General features: G+C 37.0%; 4 protein-coding genes across 8 annotated transcripts; 2 read left to right on the forward strand and 2 right to left on the reverse strand.

Moving 5' to 3' along the window:
* Positions 1-355: 355 nt before the first annotated feature.
* On the reverse strand, positions 356-3,170 carry LOC116012759 (thylakoid lumenal 15 kDa protein 1, chloroplastic). 2 transcript variants are annotated; one of them, XM_031252413.1, is made up of 8 exons: positions 2,854-3,170; positions 1,962-2,057; positions 1,770-1,842; positions 1,480-1,541; positions 1,220-1,301; positions 870-930; positions 710-786; positions 356-543 (listed from the first exon to the last, which is right to left on the reverse strand). In XM_031252413.1, the coding sequence occupies exons 1-7, from the start codon at positions 3,127-3,129 to the stop codon at positions 735-737; spliced, it is 702 nt and encodes a 233-aa protein (XP_031108273.1). In that variant the 5' UTR covers positions 3,130-3,170; the 3' UTR covers positions 356-543; positions 710-734. The 2 variants fall into 2 exon arrangements, with proteins under 2 accessions (XP_031108273.1, XP_031108272.1); XM_031252412.1 differs by having other exon boundaries at positions 372-786; positions 2,854-3,169.
* Positions 3,171-7,972: 4,802 nt separating this feature from the next.
* Positions 7,973-10,121, forward strand: LOC116011961 (AT-hook motif nuclear-localized protein 15-like). Of its 3 annotated transcripts, none has more exons than XM_031251406.1 (3): positions 7,973-8,330; positions 8,440-8,748; positions 8,873-10,121. In XM_031251406.1, exon 3 carries the CDS (start codon positions 8,970-8,972, stop codon positions 9,900-9,902), a length of 933 nt encoding a protein of 310 aa, XP_031107266.1. In that variant the 5' UTR covers positions 7,973-8,330; positions 8,440-8,748; positions 8,873-8,969; the 3' UTR covers positions 9,903-10,121. The 3 variants fall into 3 exon arrangements, with proteins under 3 accessions (XP_031107266.1, XP_031107267.1, XP_031107268.1); XM_031251407.1 differs by having other exon boundaries at positions 8,440-8,476; positions 8,587-10,121; XM_031251408.1 differs by having other exon boundaries at positions 8,440-8,476.
* A 2,784-nt stretch (positions 10,122-12,905) lies between these two features.
* On the forward strand, positions 12,906-18,607 carry LOC116012096 (probable phosphoribosylformylglycinamidine synthase, chloroplastic/mitochondrial). Of its 2 annotated transcripts, none has more exons than XM_031251564.1 (5): positions 12,906-13,015; positions 13,486-13,538; positions 13,632-16,448; positions 16,708-18,088; positions 18,183-18,607. In XM_031251564.1, exons 2-4 carry the CDS (start codon positions 13,494-13,496, stop codon positions 18,085-18,087), a joined length of 4,242 nt encoding a protein of 1,413 aa, XP_031107424.1. In that variant the 5' UTR covers positions 12,906-13,015; positions 13,486-13,493; the 3' UTR covers position 18,088; positions 18,183-18,607. The 2 variants fall into 2 exon arrangements, with proteins under 2 accessions (XP_031107424.1, XP_031107423.1); XM_031251563.1 differs by having other exon boundaries at positions 13,489-13,538.
* Positions 18,608-18,784: 177 nt separating this feature from the next.
* Positions 18,785-19,766, reverse strand: LOC116012097 (LOB domain-containing protein CRL1-like). The gene is made up of 2 exons (XM_031251565.1): positions 19,446-19,766; positions 18,785-19,362 (listed from the first exon to the last, which is right to left on the reverse strand). Exons 1-2 carry the CDS (start codon positions 19,722-19,724, stop codon positions 19,009-19,011), a joined length of 633 nt encoding a protein of 210 aa, XP_031107425.1. The 5' UTR covers positions 19,725-19,766; the 3' UTR covers positions 18,785-19,008.
* Positions 19,767-20,089: the final 323 nt, after the last annotated feature.

Consider the following 20,089-nt stretch of genomic DNA (forward strand, 5'->3'; position numbering starts at 1 on the left):
CATTGTCTCCCCCCCCCCCCCCCCCCCCCACATTCTCGCTTTAATTCCCACCTAAATAAACACGAAATAGGTCTGAAATGGAATAACATTCTTGGGAACATACATGTTTCGTTGTTAATGATGGTTTTGTTTTGGTGGTCATTGTCTCACTCCCTTTTGGGTCCCTGTCATGTGTTCTTTTCTTGGTTTTCTTTTCATGGAAGCTGGATTTTGAAGTGAATAATGCAATGCAAAATATCTTTATTCAAAAAAGAGGTTATAATGGGAGAAAAAGTAAACAAATAAAGAGTGAAAACTGCTTCCATAATAGCAATAATAATAATACTAAAGATTTCTTTTAAGGATATAACTAAACTTTTCTGGAAAAATAATATGCTCAAGCAAGAAACTTTATATCAAAGGTTTAGGCACTATATAGCAGTTGAGTATTCACTATCTGTATGATGAAACCTTGTGCATTTACAATAATGGACAGACTGACAGAGTCTAATGCTGTGTAGAAATTCTGAACCAGTGGAATCAAGAGGGTAGCACAGGGAAAATCTGATCAAATAAATGGAACCTTGCATGATCTGATGATAACACAACAATTCTAGACAGCAAACTCGTAAAATACAACATACAGAGATGAGTCACAAGATTATATATATACATACACATTCTTATTCATTTATATTGTAAGTACTCGCAAAAAATTAAGCTCGAATACCTTCATCTGTCACAGATACAAAATTCTAATTGCAGAGTAATGTATCTCGTGTTGCATTGCCAGTCATGGGATTTACCCTGATGCAAATATTAACTTTAGATGGACATACGATGCAGATAACTGGCAATCATATTATGAGAAAAGAATTTTTTTTTTTTACCCATCAGCGATTTTGCAGAGGTATTCCCTTTGATCGTCTCTTAGAGGAACGTCTGTGAAATCTGAACAAATGCAATGTGTCAGCAAAGTTCGTACATTTGGCCTTCGAAGAAATATCAATGATCATATATCAAATTTAAGAAATTTCACGGGCATGTTTATTGTATGGAAACGATATCTTCTAGCATGGTTCAGCTATAATTCCACTCTCATACACAAATTAGACCATAAACATAAGCAAAATTACACTGGCTTTCAACGACCATACTTGCTAAGATGCATTCAACACCATAGCAACGTGCGGTTGAAGAGAGAAATCAAAATAATGCTTTAGCATTGTTTCTTTCGTACCTGCGCCTGTTATAATTGACCCTTTAAAAGATGTGTTGCCAGTTGCAGTCGCTCCTTCCAAGTTAGCGTTGCTTAAATTTGCCTGTGGAAAGAGTAGTCTTCAAAACCAAATTTGTTGTCCAAAGTTTTGGTAAACTCCTCAGAACATAGCCTATGAAAGCTCATATATGTGTTCTATGTGCACAATATCAGAGCTTCAAACTCGATGCACACAAAATTATCTATACAAAAACCAAAGTTAACGCCAATGGTTTCATCACCTTTACTACATTTGCTAAGGAGAAGTCAGCGCCTCTAAGATCAGCCTCAGAGAGATCAGCGCCTGCAAAGTAAAAGAAAGATCAACAACGCACAACGATAAAATCAACCTTTACACATTAGTTCTTCAGTTCTCGGGTGGAAATTGAAGTTTCAAGGGAAGAGCGTGAACTTCAACCAGCATCTCTTTGCTGGTTTATGAAGATAGAACTTCATCTCCACCAAGATAAACGAATAAGCACCAATGGAAGGGACAAGCAAACAACAAAAAGGTAACAAATTAACGATTTACCTGTCAAATCAGCATCAAAGAAGCTAGCTCCTAATAACTTTGCACCTTTAAAATTGGCTTGTCTTAATATAGACTGCAAAAAATTCACATATATGAAAGCAATATATTCAGATTACTGGGCGTGCTTGCATAAGCTAATAACAGTAAAATACAACAGTCAAGCTGGAAACATGGAGTAATTCATATCATTACCGTCTTGAAATCTTGCTTGATCAAACTTTTTCCACTAAAATCCTTCCCAGTAAGGTCCTGCCCTCTGGTCACCCCAGCACCATATGGACCTCCACCCTTTGTTTATCCACATGTTTCACACAACCTCATTAGCATTAACATAGCAACAAAATGCACCAATTTAAGACAGCTGATTTCAAGAAAAAAAAAAAGAAAAAAGCCCAACTTGTATTAAGCAAAAGAAAGTGACTTTGCAACAGTAATGAATTTTAAAGGTGAAAAAAAAAAAAAAAAAAAGGTGAAAAAAATGCAATCTTGAAATGGCTAAATTTAGTAAGAGTTAATTACGCATTTAGTCTTTTGACTATCACTCATTACCAATTTTAGTCATGACTTTAAAAATTACCAAATTTAGACATTTAGTTTAGTATTAAATCCTTTCCAATTGTAATCCACCATAAGCATTATGTGTGTGAACAATTAACATTGATGATAAAACTGAAAAATCATGACTATGATACCTTCAAAGGGGAAAAGTGTATGAACACTTAACATTAAGGGGCCCGTTGGTTCATAGAATGTTAGATTACATTAGGGAATGTTAGATTCCTTTGGTTAAAACATAGATATGTAATATAATCATGTTTGATTTAAGGGTTATGTTTTTATGTAATAATGCATTTTTACTTTAATTCCCTTAACATATTTTTGTGTATTTCAATAAATTTAAAATTTAAAATAATTTTTTTTTGAAAGGTAACATGTATAAGTATATGATTTAAACATAATTAACTAAGAGTTTGAACTCCATAAACAAAATTACTTTATAATTAAATATGATAAGTATAATAAACTAACATAAATTTGAAAATGAGTGATAATCAGATTACTAAATTTGAAATTAACTCATTACCTTAAAGGCCAATGCAGGATCAGAGGCAAAGAAGAGTGAAGCAGAGAGGAGAGCGATGAAGCCGGCAGTGGAGAGAGATTCTCCGAAAGACAAGAGCGGGTCTTTTCTCGGAGCCTGAGATTGCGGGTTCAAAGTCGCCGGAGACAGAGAATTGGCGGAGATGCGAAAAGGGTAGCGGCGGAGAGACTGCGAGACGGCGGGTTTGGGAGTAGCTGAAGCTGTTTTGTGAAGAGGATTGCCAAGTTTTGCGGAGCACAAGCAGCTGAGAACCGCCATTGCTGAAAGATAGAGAGCTTATTCTGTAAATGGATAATCCGTACAATCATATTCTATATTTCTATTGGTCTGTTATTACCTTATTATTTGCAGACAAGGACTCTTCCAGAAATGTATCACATTTGCACCCTATATTAACGAAATACTGTAATTTTGACCCCACTAATTATGGCTAGATGGTAATTTCACCCCGCCTTGCACAAAACATAAAATAATTTTTTTTTGGAGTCTTAACTTTTGATCCAACGACTATAGAATCATTTTTCAATATTTAGTTATTGATTATTAATTTTTTCACATTTTGTCCTGCAATTTTTAAATCTTGATTACATTTAATCTCTCCAACCTGATTTTCAGTCACTGATGACTTATCTTAAAGAGAAAATTTATCATTTTTATTACTTTTTTTTTTCTTAAACTCCTTGAAGAGGGCCAAAAAAAGATAATTTTATCTTTCAAGATAAGTCACTTGCTTAAAGTTTACACCGGTAACGGGGGAATTATGTTGAAGGGACCAAATGTGGCAATGATTTAAAAGTTGTGAAGCTAAATGTAAACAAATTAATAGTCTAGGGACTAAATGTGAAAATTATCTAATACTCATGGGATAAAAGTGGAAAAAAACTCTTTATTTTTAATTGTAGTTCCTTATTATGAAAACCTTTTTTTTTATTTATAACTCAATTTTCTAATTTCGTTGCACTTCAGGGCACCACCAATGTTAGTGACTGAACTCCCACCCTATACTATAAGCAAGTAAGTGGGACTTCTTATTTACTGAACCATATGCCTTGATGTTTGTTATGACATAACTTGTTCACTTGTTAAGTTAATTAGATGATATGACTTATACTTGAAATACAAATGTTTATCTAGAATTATGAATTTACAACAATGATAATAAATGTTTGATAAAGAGAGACATACAACTACCCTTATCATAAAGAATTTTTTATAGTACACAACATTAATGAGGAATAATGTCACATAGCAAATAACTCACAAAATATATATATGCACATCATATCATTGCCCTCCTCAATAAATAATGCTTCTCCATTTTTTTTTGGGAGTACTACTAACTCTGTTACAATGCAGTATCTTTATTGTATGTTTCAATATAGACAAATATTCCACCATCAAATTCTTAAAGTTTTTCTTGTTAAAATCATCATATACATGCATAGCATGAGTAATGCATTAGAAAAAAACATTAAATTTACTCCTGAGAAAAATCAATATATTATCAATCTAATGTGATATAGGCCTTGTCAAAATCATTACCTAGTGTCGTAACAATACGTGTATAACATGATCGAATAGTGTGCTTGAAAACATTAGAACTGCTTGTAATAAAAATTGATTGTTTAATTTAATGCAACTTATTCCTTGTCAAAATCTTCGTTTGGTGTCATGACGATGCATGTATAACATGTATAGTGTGTTTGAAAATATTAGAATTGCTAAAATAAAAATCATTTGGTTAATCTAATGTAATTTAGACCTTGTCAATTAAAATAATCGTTGATAGCTATAATGACACATGTATGCCGTGAATAGTGGATTAGAAAACACTCAGCAGACTTGTAACATAGATTTGTTTGTCTGTATGTACATAATAACTACATTATTTATCAGAGTTTAGGTGTTCGTTAGGTTTAGGTATTCGTTGAATTATATACAATAATTATACATTAGGCCAACAACTTGGACTAAGAATGAACCCAAGACATTGGTTTGTTACTCAACGGCAAATTATATTAGTTCTTACCAACCAAACTTTATTTTATTTAGCCAATCATAATAAAGTAGATTAATTTATAAATAATTTATGTGCATAAAATATTATGGTACCGAGATTCTAGTTTTAATCTAAAATCAATGGACTGGTTCAAAAAGATTGAAAAGTTGCGCTAACTAGTTAAAGTTGAACTAATTTATGTGTATAAATTTGACCCGAATCTTATACATTAATTGGTATATTCATCCATAATAATCGATACGCTTCATAAAGCATATTGTTAAATTAAAGATTCCCCATAATATATTTTTTTATAAAAATCTTAACTGACATATATATGGTCGCATTATATTGTACTGTATTTTTTGCAAGAAACCAATAGATTAAGATTCTCCTTGGGCCAGCTTCCATGCCTTCTGAAGTTAGCAGAGATTAATCGAGTTGACCGGACCGTTAAACAACGGAGAAAGACTTGGAACACCTCATGGATTAAAAAAAAAAGAAAAAAGGTTAAGATTCACAAGCATGAAGACACATACAACCACATGGAACAGTGGACGAGGTGCTTGGCTGGCCGGCCGGCCGGCCGGCGAAACATGGGTGTCGGACGTCGAAAATTTTCAAAGTTTTGGATAAGGATGAAGTGATAAGAATAGGGGGCCGGGGGATTATTACAGTGGAAGAAAGTAGAAACGATAACGAATCAAAATGAAGAGAATTGAAGGTAGCATCTAGCTTAGCTAGGTACGTGCTTAGTTACGTTAGTCAAATGATGTGAAAACTTTGCCTCACCAAGTAAAACAACATATATGATTCGTTAAAACTTATGAATTGAATTTGTGTCCATTTTGTTGGACAAAACTTTTTAGTGTTGTTTATCTCTTTTGTATAATTTAATTTATAAACTATTGTATAAAAATTTTACCTTATGTATATCATATCTTCGGATAGTGTCTCAATTAATTAAAAAATCTTTAGAATTTATAAATGAAAATTTTAAATTTATAGTTTTGCACCACAAAATAGTTATTATATCAATATATAAATAATAAAATAGAAAAACTAACTAAACTAATAGTATCATATATGAATTGTATTATTAAAAAAAAAAAAAAAAAACACACACACAACACAATTATGTTATCCGACACTTTCGAATTGAATTAACAGTTAATCAAAATTTTTAAAAATCCTTAACCATTAACCGAACAGAAATATTTTGGTTAAAAATGGTTAATTATCGAAATTTATTGGTTCAATCAATTAACTAAAATTTCGCCGAATTATGTAGTATGTACATTATACCAAGGTGTTCCGAAAAGAGAGCGAGTGATGAAGCATGATTCTCGTATCACCAGAAAGTCACAAGTTCAATTCTTACCGACAATCTTTCAGTCAAGGTAGCCCATTAAATAAAATCTTTATAATATAATTTATCACATTGAGTTAATATCATCTAGGATCCTCCGGGCGAGTATATTGATTTTGCCACGTTTAGTGTTAAACTTTCAAATTGATCACTCGTGGTCCTTCAACTTTCAAATTGTTACCATATATGGTCCAAGTTAATCACTCATGGTCCTTCAACTATCAAATTTTAACCAGTCGTGGGTCCTTCTAGGATAATCAGGATTCATTAAATTTTAAAAGTTGAAAGATAATAGGTGGTTACTTAGACCACAGATGAAAACACTTTGAAAATCAAATGATCACAAATGGTCAATTTAAAAACTTAAAATTAAATGTGACAAAATCATTATTCTCTGATGGCCTTACATGACATTAACTCTTACCACATTAACTCTTATCACATTTATCTTTGAGAAATGATTGGAAGCTTCATCCTGATCCAAAACAAACGGCAATAAACCAAGGTCGCATATATACAGCTAGCTAGGTAGAATTGAATTGGTGAATTATTGGGAGATGTATAATGTATATATGCATGTAACTATACTATATATGTTTGATACTTGACAGTACAGTAACATTTTGTCGCTACTTGCTGACAGTAACGTTTTTCTACTACTATGATCTGAGTTGTGTCCCCCATGCCTACATTAACCCACTCGCCAGGCCAATTGCCATGCAATGCCCATTCTCCCCTTCTCTCTCTTTCACAATACTCGCTATTTTCATTACTATTCCACTAACTCCAAGAATCATTATATCATTTTTATTTTTAATCCCACGATTATTATCTATCTCCCACATTAAGTTTGTGGTTTTCAATTTTTTTTCACATTATATACATGGCTAATAAATTCCTACTATATTTGATCATTTCGATCAATTTTCTAGTCAATCTTTGTTCATGCATGTGGATTATTTGAAATGAAATTTTGATTATTTGAATTTAAATAGCATGTTGACTGTTATGATCGATTAAACGCTTACCACTGCATCAAAAGTATATCAGTTAACTCAATTAGCACTGATGTAACAAATACTCAAACATTTTTTTTGAATACAACTGACCCTATTACATTTGATTATATGAAAGATTTTAGTATTCTTTACCGTACATATTGAATGACCGCGATAATGTCCTCTTGGTGGAGATAGAGTTTGTATTTGTGGGTGGCGTGGACCGTGGTTGGAGGTGTCTGAAGGTTTGAAAATGTTAAAAAAATCCATCCTATAACAATTAATGAACTCTTTATAGGTGAAGCGGGGTGAACATAGCGGGCTGTTGACACGTTCGACACGTGTTGGACTGGACGATCATAATTATTAAGTCAAGTGTTTGACGGGGCTAAAAAAATGTGATAGAGGATGTGACATGATTAATATAATATTGTTAAGAAGAAAAAGAATTCGATGCCCGAACAGACTAATAATGTTCCATTCAAGTCTGGTCGAGAGAGATTGGCGTGACACAAATACACGAGAAAATTAATTGGATGGGTGCGCATCAAGAACGAAAACTCTAGTCATGAAGTAAAGCTAATAGCAGTTGGAGGTGGCCAAAATAGAACTAGTATTCAACATATACACCTAAATACCTAATTGTATTAGTATATTCCTTATCAAAGACGACATTAATAACCAGCTTTGTTGGCGTAAGTATCTCGGCACCCTTGCCGCTTAGCCCCTCCCAAGAATCATTCCCAATTTGATTTGACTTATGAATTAATAAATGTACGTTCAGGTGGCACCACGACCATTTGTCTGGACTTTCAGTGGAAAAGACGCACAAAAATCGAGTGCAGAAGATAAAACCCCAATTAAGGCAGTGGAAATCTAGGTTACCCACCGGCACCGGGAGCCGGTGGCGCACATAACAAAACCCACACTCTCTGCAAAACCGTCCCACGTTAACATTCGCTGTCTGTCACTACTACACCTTTCTAGTTATATCGTACTTCAACTTCAGAAAGCCAATTCAAGAATCAAGCAATCTGCTAGCTAGTACAACCAAATAATTAAACCCTAGCCCGTACCAACCGAATCTGCCAAGGTTCTGCAACTCTCATCATCATCATCTTCTTCTTCTTCTCTTCCATACATATATTCTTGCTGACTTAGACATAAAAGTGTGTTTGATCTGTGGTTTTCTTGTGTTTTAGCTAACGAAGAAGCTAAGATGACTCCATGAAGACGAAGGTGAGTTCTTCTTCTTCAATTTGAGATTTTGCCAGTCTGGGTTTTCGTTTCTTGTCGCTCCAAACAAAGCTGGCAAATAAAGATTGGACCTTTTCCAAATTCCTGATAAGATCCGGTCAAAAGCGGCGGGGATTGAGTGCGGTAGAATTGGGGAAGGGTTCCAAGAAAGAGAGATTTTTCTTGTCTACTTGTTGATTTTGGATGTTTCTTGAAATACCAAATTACCAGCTGCGAGGAAAAAAAAGCTTGGGGGTTTGTGTAATGGATGAGAGGTGGTTGGTGCGTTCAAGAGACTAATTTGTCTGTTTCTAGACTTATATTAGGTTTCTCAGCTTATGCTAGACTAATTGATCAGATTCATATTTGTATATTAATTTATGTGTTTCTTCATATTAGAGTGGCTGGCGATTGAATATATTATATTATCTTGGAGAGAGAAGGGTACAGTGCAGTAGCGTTATCAGATTGGATAGATTTGTGGTGAATTGAAGGAATGGCGAATAGGTGGTGGACTGGGACTGGGACTTTAGCTATGAATCAAATGGAGATGAAAAGCCATCTTGGGTTGAGGAGGGAGCCGGAGTTTGGCGGCGGCGGGGATGGCGCCGCCGCCACGACGACGAATAGTAGTGGGAGTCAAAGTCAGAACCCTAGTGAGGGTGGGACCCATGGGCAAGAAGAGGAGGTGAATAATGAGGGGCAAGAAGGGGAGGAGCAGAACGGAGGCGGGTCGGGTCGGCGGCCGAGAGGTAGGCCGCCGGGGTCGAAGAACAAGCCGAAGCCGCCGATTGTGGTGACGAAGGAGAGTCCCAACGCGCTGCGGAGCCACGTGATGGAGATAAGTAGTGGGAGTGATATCGTGGAGACTATCGCCGCCTTCGCGCGGCAGCGCCACCGCGGCGTCTCCGTCCTCAGCGGCAGCGGCATCGTCACCAACGTGAATCTCCGCCAGCCCGCCGTGCCCGCCGGGGTCATTACCCTCGAAGGAAGGTTCGAGATACTCTCCTTATCCGGCGCGTTTCTCCCACCGCCTTCCCCGCCTGGCGCCACGGGATTAACCGTCTACCTCGCCGGCGGCCAGGGCCAAGTCGTCGGCGGAAATGTGGTGGGCTCTCTGGTGGCTTCCGGCCCCGTGATGATCATCGCCGCCACCTTTACAAACGCAACTTATGAAAGATTGCCACTGCCGGAGGAAGAAACGCCGCCGCCGCCGCCGGAGGCGGCGGCGGCGGCAATGCAACTGCAGCCACCGTCGGAAGTGGAAGTAGCCGCCGCAACAAATGGCGGTTTGGCTGCAGATCCACCACCTTCTTCCTCGCTCCCTTTATACAACTTACCTCTCAACTTGTTCTCCAATGGCGGCCATATGCCTCATCATGAAGTGTTCTGGTCTCCTCCGCCGCGCCCGCCGCCGTCGAATTATTGAGCAAGAAAGAGAAATAAGTCAAAAGACCTGAAGGAGATAGGAGAAAGATCATATGAGACTTCACAATCTCTCTGATCCATCTGCAACTTTTTCCGTGTTTAATTGCCTTTTTCTTCTTCCTCCCTGTAAATTAATCACTCTCTTGTTAGATTTTCCCTTTCTGGGCTGTAACTTTGAAACTTGAATTAGAGCAATAAATCTCCTTTCCTTCTCCATCTATCTAAGCTAGCAATTCATAAGGACATCTGAGGTGGTTTTGGCTAATAAATGATTGTTGGTAATGATTAAATAGTCCAGCTTTGACAATTTCAGTGCGGGGTTACACTCAATGTAATCGATTTATAAGTGCGGGGTTACACTCAATGTAATCGATTTATAAGTATAAGGCAGTAGTACGGTGTTCCCATTTATTAAACTGTTGAGTCACTGTAATTTACTCATATGCTATTATGTTATGTACCCCATATGCTATTATGTTATGTTGGGGTACGTTTGTGGACAAGCAATACTTCATATTGTTCAAAATGGACAAAAATCTAAGGTTAATTGAAGGTAATGGTGGTTTTATCATTTTTAAAATACTAAAGTATATAGAAATTGAGGATTTTTCAGTAGTGATCTGGTCAAAAGGGACGATCAAGAAATGGTGATGCATGACTCAATTGAGCTTGATCAATCTACAAGTAAGGTATAGTATGAATGTATGATGCCATTTTTTATTGTATTGCCATTAATGTTACTTCATCCCTAGCTTGCATGTGATTTTCATGGAGATAATATAATGATATAAGTTCAACCCAATGGAGTAGCTTAAGTGACAAGTGAGCTCTCTTTGTGGGGAAGAATTCCGGAAGAAACTGGATTCGATTAGCTCCTGTGCCTCCCGGAGTGAACGCAGGTGGACCCGTACCGTTAAACAGACGGAGAAAAATCCGGTGAATTTACCAAAAAAAAATAAAATTGAAAGGACTTACTGCTAACCATTGTGGAATGTGGATGCTTAATATATTCATGCCATCTTTCACTGTCAAATATGTCTTGCTTGCTTCAACTAATTGGAATATTTGAATGGCTGAATTTCTATTTCAGCAGTACAGGTATATATATAAGTATATTAAATTGTTTGTCAAATGGTATGAGCTGAAGTGTAGCTTTAGATTCAATCTCTTACTTACAGCAGTATATTCTTTGTCAGAAAGTTTGAGTTGGGCCAAACAAGCACTATATCAATTCAATGTGATTTTGGTATACATTTTTTTTAATTCCATAGTTCTTTTCAAATATATGGTATTGTGATTGTGGGAGTTCTAACCCGACCTATTACATACAATCCGAGAGTAGGGCTCCCAGAGTTGGATTAGGGTTGCATTGGGTTCTTTGTGTAATTTGGTGTTAGGTCTTGAAGTTAGATCATACATGCTTGATTTATCTCTCATAGACCTTGGGAGGGATTTATTGAGTCCAAGGATTAGTCTAGTAAAGTTGAGATACATATTTAAATCGTCAAAAAAAAATTGTTTGTGTTAGATTTGTCCTTTATGATTGGTTTACATTAAATGGATCAAGTGAAATCAATTTGACTTTCACAATTGATCAAAGTTCTTTAGTTAAGACTAATACTCATAAGTCGTCATAACCAATGATCCTTAACCTAGTAGGTTAGGTGTAATTTAATTCTATGTAAAATGTAAGAGTTTGAGTTTCATCAAAGTTTCTCTTTATAAATGATATATATGTAATCACTAATAATCATAATGTTGTAATAATTGATTATTGTTGATCGTAATAAATTAATGATTCTCAAACGCACTGATCAAATAATAGCAAAAAGAAGCCCGCATGGACATATAGCTCAGCTCAGCTCAATTACGTTGGTTACGAGGTAAAATTTGGAAAGAAAGATCAGGATCAAATTTCACCAATGATAGTGTAGCTCATTATTTATATCATCTTAATTAGATGTTCTATCGAGTCTGACAATAAAATTTGTTGAGAAGGAAAAAAAAGTATCTTTTTGATCTCTGAACCTTAGCTTTTTCAGCGAAGAGAATAGGATTCAGTAGAATAATAAATTTGGTCCCAACTGACTTTGAGAATATATGTATTTTGATTTCAAGGATCATACTCCAGTTTTTCAAGAATTTTCTTTTTATCTTGAAATTTTAGTAGAATAAATTAACCATCTATTACATACCAGAAAACTAATAATTTACTTATGATGAGAGTTGAACTTGTAAATTTTTTTTAATATATATATTGTAACCTTATTCTATATTCCAACTGTAATTGGAATTGCATGACATGAAATATTATTCTTAATTGGTAAAAAGACAAAATTATATATAGAGATTAACGATTTCTCTAATAAACAGGCAAGTGGTTGTATTTTAATAATGTATTATATATTATAGTTATTGTGTTACCATATTTTTTACAATATTACACAAACATTAATAGTATAAGAGTGTTTTTGGCGAGAAGTTTAAATGGAGAATTTTATTTTTTATTAATAGTATAGATTACGTTGCAAAAAAATATATATAATGTATTATTAATATTGTATAACGAATAATAAAGTAAAAAAGAATATATTGTACTACGAATAGAAATTGTATTACCATATTTTTTTAAAAAAATATTAGGCAAACCTAAATAGTATAGGAGTGTTTTGAAGTGCAAGTTAAAATATATAATTTTGTTTTTATTAATTTATAGATTACGTTGCAGGAAAGTATATGTATGTATTATTACGATTAGTAATTATAATATAGAATTATATTACAAATATTAAAGTAAAAAAAAAGAATATATTGTATTAGGAATTGGATTAACACATGTTAATGTACAATTGTAGTAGGAATAGAAATTGTATTATCATATTTTTTAAAATTATTACGCAAACCTAGGAGTTTTTGGACGGAAAGTTAAAATTAAGAATTTTGTTTTTATTAATAGTATAAATAGTGTGAGGATTTAAAAAAATAGAAAAAAAAAGAAGAAAAACCTGAGTAGGGTTTTTGGTCTGTCATCTTTCATACTTTTCCCGGTTGAAGTCTCCTCTTCGATCGCCCAAAGGTTTCTCCTTTCCTCCATCACCTCTGCCTTGTACTAAGGTTAGCTCAAATATTTGTGCCTTTTTTTTTTCCCTTCTTTTCGTGGTGGTTGAAGAAGCTAGGGAACTGGCATGCTAATTTCACACTAATTTTCCAATTAATTTCTTGATAATTTTTGCTTAATGGATTATGTGCGCTGCTTCCTGCTGACCTTTATGTAATAAAGGTTCGAGACTGCCTGTGCATTTGGATGATGATTTGATGGTTATTTATAAATAAGAACTGGGAAATATTGTTCTGTTTGTTTGTTCTTTCACTTCCCCAGTTGGTTTCTTTGTTTATTTCATTGAGTTACTGAATCAGCATATAGAATATAGTGAATATATATGTGGGGATAAGCCAAGGTCGTTTCTATTTGAAGTTAATGATCATTTGATTCTTATCTGGAGTGTTTTTTCTGGCTCTGTTTGGTCTGTGGAGCTAAAATTTTGCAGTTATTTATTTAGTTATTTTGTTTTTTTTTTTCCTAGTAGAGGCTATGGCTATGGCTGCTTGGGACATTGCTGCAGCAGAGTTCTTACAGGTATGATCACTTTAGTTTTCAAATTTGTTTGTTAAATCTATTAGGCTTAAGGTGGGGACTTATTGAATTTGGCTTCCATTTATTTAATTGCAGGGTGCGAATAGACAGAAGCTAGCTTTACCCAAACATTCAGTTAGGCAGACTGATCGTTTGCTTTGGGGTGTACTTGCACGAGGAAGTCCCTTCAAGTTTTCTAACAAGAATGTTAGATTACAATCCCGTTTTCCTGAAAGGATCAAAGCAGTGGTCTCAGGGAATGTAAGCACCTCTCAGAGTGAGGAGCAAAGCAAGGTTCAACAACCTCCTGGAAAAGTTGTACATCTGTATCGTGTCCCATTGCTTCAAGATAGTGCTACTGCAGAACTTCTCAAGTTGGTTCAAATGAAAATCTCAAACAAAATAATCGACTTGAAAACGGAGCAGTGTTTCAATATTGGGTTGACCTCAGATCTTTCTAGCGAGAAGCATTCAGTGCTTAAGTGGGTTTTAGGAGAGACATATGAGCCTGAGAAGTTGGGAACAGAGAGTTTTCTGAATAGAGACAGGATGCAAAATTCGAATGCAGTGATTGTGGAAGTTGGTCCACGGTTATCTTTCACTACAGCTTGGTCTGCTAATGCAGTTTCAATTTGTAAAGCATGCGGGTTGACAGAGATAAGTAGATTGGAGCGCTCAAGGAGGTATCTATTATATGTTGAGCCCGGAAATGGTCCACTACCTGATAGTCAAATCAATGAGTTTGCTGCAATGGTTCATGATCGGATGACTGAGAGTGTTTACCCTGAGAAGCTTAGTTCTTTTGAGACGAGTGTTGTACCAGAGAAGGTTTGGAGCATACCAGTCCTGGAGAAGGGCCGCAAGGCATTGGAGGAAATAAATGAGGAAATGGGATTTGCCTTTGATGAACAAGATTTACAGTATTATACTAAGCTTTTCAGGGATGATATTAAGCGGAACCCTACCAATGTTGAGTTGTTTGACATTGCACAGTCTAACAGTGAACACAGCAGACACTGGTTCTTTACTGGGAAACTTGTAATTGATGGTCAGCCTGTTAGTAGAACTCTCATGCAGATTGTTAAAAGCACTTTGGTGGCAAATCCAAACAATTCTGTCATTGGATTCAAGGACAACTCTAGTGCCATCAAGGGATTTTTGGTGAATCAGTTGCGACCTGTTCAGCCTGGTTCCACGTGCCCCTTGAGCACAAGTTCTCATGATCTTGATATCTTATTTACAGCTGAAACTCACAACTTCCCATGTGCAGTGGCGCCATATCCTGGTGCAGAGACAGGGGCAGGAGGCCGTATCAGGGATACCCATGCTACTGGAAGGGGTTCATTTGTTGTTGCATCTACAGCTGGCTATTGTGTTGGAAATCTTAATATTGAAGGGTCATATGCTCCGTGGGAAGATCCTTCCTTCCAATACCCTGCAAACTTGGCTTCACCATTGCAAATCTTGATTGATTCCAGCAATGGAGCATCTGATTATGGGAATAAGTTTGGCGAGCCCTTGATTCAGGGTTATACAAGGACTTTTGGGATGAGACTTCCAAGTGGGGAGAGGAGAGAATGGTTGAAGCCTATCATGTTTAGTGCAGGTATTGGGCAAATAGATCACATTCATATCACAAAGGGAGAGCCTGAGATTGGAATGTTGGTTGTTAAAATTGGAGGTCCAGCATATCGCATAGGAATGGGAGGTGGTGCTGCATCCAGCATGGTTAGTGGCCAAAATGATGCTGATCTTGACTTCAATGCAGTACAACGTGGAGATGCAGAGATGGCACAGAAATTGTACCGAGTTGTTCGTGCTTGTGTAGAAATGGGAAATGACAACCCAATCATCAGCATTCATGATCAGGGTGCTGGTGGAAACTGCAACGTTGTCAAGGAGATCATACATCCACAAGGTGCTAAGATTGATATAAGGGCAGTTGTAGTTGGTGACCACACAATGTCTGTTCTTGAGATATGGGGTGCTGAATATCAAGAGCAAGATGCAATATTAATCAAGCCTGAAAGTGGTAGTCTTTTGCAGGCAATCTGTAAAAGGGAGAGACTCTCCATGGCTGTTATTGGAACAATTAATGGCGAGGGGCGTATTACCTTGGTGGACAGTTTAGCTATTGAACAATGCCAATCAAATGGACTTCCTCCTCCTCCACCGGCAGTGGATCTTGAACTTGAGAAAGTTCTTGGGGATATGCCTCAAAAAACTTTTGAATCTCATCGTGCAAATAATGTGCTAAAGCCACTTGATATTGCTCCTGGGACAACAGTTATGGAGGCTCTGAATAGGGTACTGAGGCTTCCTTCTGTCGCTTCAAAAAGGTTCTTGACTACTAAAGTTGATAGGTGTGTTACAGGTCTTGTGGCACAGCAGCAAACTGTGGGTCCATTGCAAATTACGCTTGCTGATGTTGCTGTTATTGCTCAAACTTACACAGACTTTACTGGTGGTGCTTGCTCAATTGGAGAGCAGCCCATTAAAGGCCTGTTAAATCCAAAAGCAATGGCGCGAGTGGCTGTTGGAGAAGCACTCACAAATCTTGTTTGGGCAAAAGTTACCTCTCTTTCTGATGTCAAAGCTAGTGGGAATTGGATGTATGCTGCAAAGCTAGATGGGGAAGGAGCTGCAATGTATGATGCTGCCATTGCTCTTTCAGAATCTATGATTGAACTTGGCATTGCAATTGATGGGGGGAAGGATAGCCTTTCCATGGCGGCCCGCGCTTCAGGGGAGGTCGTCAAGGCTCCTGGGAACTTGGTTATAAGTACATATGTAACTTGTTCTGATATAACAAAAACAGTCACACCAGATTTGAAGCTTGGAGATGATGGTATACTGCTCCACATTGACTTGGCAAAGGGTAAAAGGCGCCTTGGTGGATCTGCTCTTGCCCAGGTTTGTGACCTATGGAATCTAAAAGTGCACTCATTTTCTAATTGATAATTGATTTGAAACATGAAAAATTAAATAATATATCTACTTCATGTATTTGCACTTGTTACATCAAACTCTATTTCTTCGATATTGTAGTGAATATAAATTTTATGAGGGAAAAAAATCCAATGACCATAATGAAAGAAATCATGTTTTTGATTAATTTGTTAATTCCACAGTTGGTTTTAATTCAAATTAATACTGAACTGTTATTCTCCAGGCTTTTTATCAAATTGGCGATGAGTGTCCTGACCTTGAGGACGTTTCTTACCTTAAAGCAGTTTTCAATGAGGTTCAGAATCTCCTTTCCGATGATCTTATTTCTGCTGGTCATGATATCAGTGATGGGGGTCTTCTTGTTGGAATTCTTGAAATGGCTTTTGCTGGGAATTGTGGTATTTGCTTGGATTTGACTTCTCCAGAGAGTAGCATATTGCATACACTTTTTGCAGAAGAGCTTGGTGTTATCATTGAGGTTAATAAGAATAACTTGGATGTAGTTATGTCAAAGCTTCAAAACGGTGGTGTTTCTGCTGAAGTCATTGGAAAGGTAACTGCCTCTCCACAGGTAGATTTGAGGATTGATGGAGTTGCGTATTTGAATGAGAAAACTTCTGTGCTTCGTGACATCTGGGAAGAAACCAGCTTTAAACTGGAAAAGTTCCAGAGATTGGCCTCATGTGTGGAGTTAGAAAAACAAGGGTTAAAGAGTCGACATGAGCCTTTATGGAAGTTGTCCTTCACACCGAACTTTACGGATCAGAAATATATGACTGCCACTTCAAAGCCAAAGGTTGCTGTGATTCGGGAGGAAGGCAGCAATGGAGACAGAGAGATGTCTGCTGCTTTCTATGCTGCAGGATTTGAACCATGGGATGTTGCAATGTCAGACCTTCTGAATGGAGTCGTCTCTTTGCACGAATTCCGAGGGATTGTGTTTGTTGGTGGGTTTAGCTACGCCGATGTGCTTGATTCTGCAAAGGGTTGGGCTGCTTCCATACGCTTTAACCAGCCTCTATTGAATCAATTTCAGGAATTCTATAACCGTCCCGACACTTTCAGCCTTGGGGTTTGCAATGGTTGCCAACTCATGGCTCTACTGGGTTGGGTACCAGGGCCTCAGGTTGGAGGTGTTCTTGGTAAAGGTGGAGACCCATCACAGCCAAGATTTGTACACAACGAGTCTGGGCGATTTGAGTGCCGCTTCACAAGTGTGACAATACAAGAATCACCATCAATAATGTTTAAAGGAATGGAGGGTAGTACACTGGGAGTCTGGGCTGCCCATGGTGAGGGAAGAGCTTATTTCCCTGATAATAGTGTCCTGAATGATATTCTTGGTTCAAACTTAGCTCCAGTGAAATACTGTGATGATGATGGTACACCCACAGAAGTTTATCCTTTCAATCTGAATGGCTCTCCCCTTGGCGTGGCAGCAATTTGTTCTCCAGATGGGAGGCACCTTGCTATGATGCCTCACCCAGAGCGTTGCTTCTTGATGTGGCAGTTCCCGTGGTATCCGAAGCATTGGGATGTGGAAAAGAAGGGCCCTAGTCCATGGTTGCGTATGTTCCAAAATGCTCGAGAGTGGTGCTCATGAGGTACTCTTTAACTATCATTCAATTACTCAGTTTGCAGCCACTATTATGATTAACTACTAAATATGTGTCTAATAACTCTGGTTTGCATGTGCAGGTCTTTTGCTGAATGAGAAGCTTAATTTTCTGTTTTGATAAGCAAGTCAAAATAAAAATCACCCGTCCAAAGATGAGAAAGAGGCAATATCCCTCAGTTCGCCAAAATAAATCCTTTTTTTTTTTTTTTTACAGAAGTTTATAACCCCTTGAACTTATTTTTCAAGCCTCACTATGCTATGAAAGCAAGGCTGCAAATTTGGATCTCTGTAATTTACCTGCTGATACTGAACAGTTAGCAGATGGATCTTCCTGTGAAATAAAACTCGAGCTAGCTTAGTTTTGATATTTTGTTCCATTTATGTAATACTATATGAATGTTCAACATGGATTCTGAAGTTGGCATCTCAGGCTAGTTGGTATTCTTTGGACTTGCAGCTTTTTTTTCAGTCCTTGATGTCCTTTGAATTTCAGTACTTGACTATTTTCCCTTGGGGGTGCATAGAACCTTAACCGAATTTGATGAATGGAAACTTTCTTGGGCTTTTTAAGTTTGTGCTTGTTATAATTTATTACACCGTATAAGTTTATGTTTCATACACACACACACACACACATATATAGAGAAATTTTATAATGTAGAATAATAAGAATACTGACAGCTAAAAAGGACAGTTACTAATGGATTTCTTGGAGTTTCAGAAAGTCATCAGAGGCTCAAGCCTGTTGTTTTGGTATCCATAAGTTGGCATGGATAGAGTGATTATTTAGAATATAAACCAGGATGCATATTCAATGAAAACATGAGTATTTACATTCTACATGAAACTTCTAACTGCTAAAATGCACTCCATATCAGATGGCTATGGTTCTAGCTTTAACTTTCTTCAGTGATAAATGTTGCCATTGTCCACAAGTTGATACTGCAAATAGATGTTTGGGTCGATTGTTTCATTAAAGATATCTGGGATGTCTGAATCAGAGAAAGGGAAGAAAATCTCGTCCTCCCATCCATTTATAGGTGGGTTCTGCATATTCATTTGACTGTAAGGGGTTGAATTTGCATATGAATCTTCCAAGAATGGTACTGTCACATTATGATTCATATTTATGCTCATATTGTTATACTCAGAAAAGAACAGTAACTCATCATTCACCATGCATTGTTGTTCAGGTCCTTCACAAGCACAGTAAGCCATCAGCTTCTCGATATTCTCGATCTCCTCCATGAGGCTGGCCACCTGCAAGGTAAGTTTTATGTTACATTTGATAAGAAGTGGTCTATAGCTTATGAGAGTAATCATGCATGATATGAAACTGAAACCTCTTGCTCGAGTGCAAATATTTGAGCCACGCAGCCATATATGGGATCTTGCATCCGAGCCATGGCTTCATATGATATAGTTGTGGCTGCTTCACTCCGGCTGTCCACTGGGAGGTGCAGCAACAGTTTTGAGACGTTGCTCGCTCCAAACACCTTGTGGACAGCCGCAAAATGGCTTGCTGCCTGGTCGTAGAAGAAGTAAGGTGCAAAAACGCACTCATTAGAGCACCTTCTTCTCAAGAACTTGCATGCTCCACATGACGACCCAAGACCTGTCATTTTTTCAAAAGCCCTTTTTTAGCTTTCGCTAGTACTGTTAATGTTGGCCTTTCTGGTGTGAGAAAATCCAACTTGAAATCCCAAGCTTTATAGTCACCTCCCCAGAAGAGCCATGTTATTTTAGTCAAGTTGAAGGGCCATTCCTTAACTTTATTTGAAAAGTAAATTCTTTTAGGTCTCCTTTGTGGCCAGCAATTTCTTGCACAATTTGAGTAACCTTTCCTTATTTGTTTGCATCTTAAAGAACTTTTCTAGTAACATTACTATTTGATGGTGAACCTAATCATCTTCATTGTTGGGCTCAAAACAGTTATGATAAAATTTCCCCATCTTTACTGTATTTTGATGTTATCATCATCATCATC

Source organism: Ipomoea triloba, chromosome 3 (assembly GCF_003576645.1).
Source record: "Ipomoea triloba cultivar NCNSP0323 chromosome 3, ASM357664v1".
NCBI lineage: Eukaryota > Viridiplantae > Streptophyta > Magnoliopsida > Solanales > Convolvulaceae > Ipomoea > Ipomoea triloba.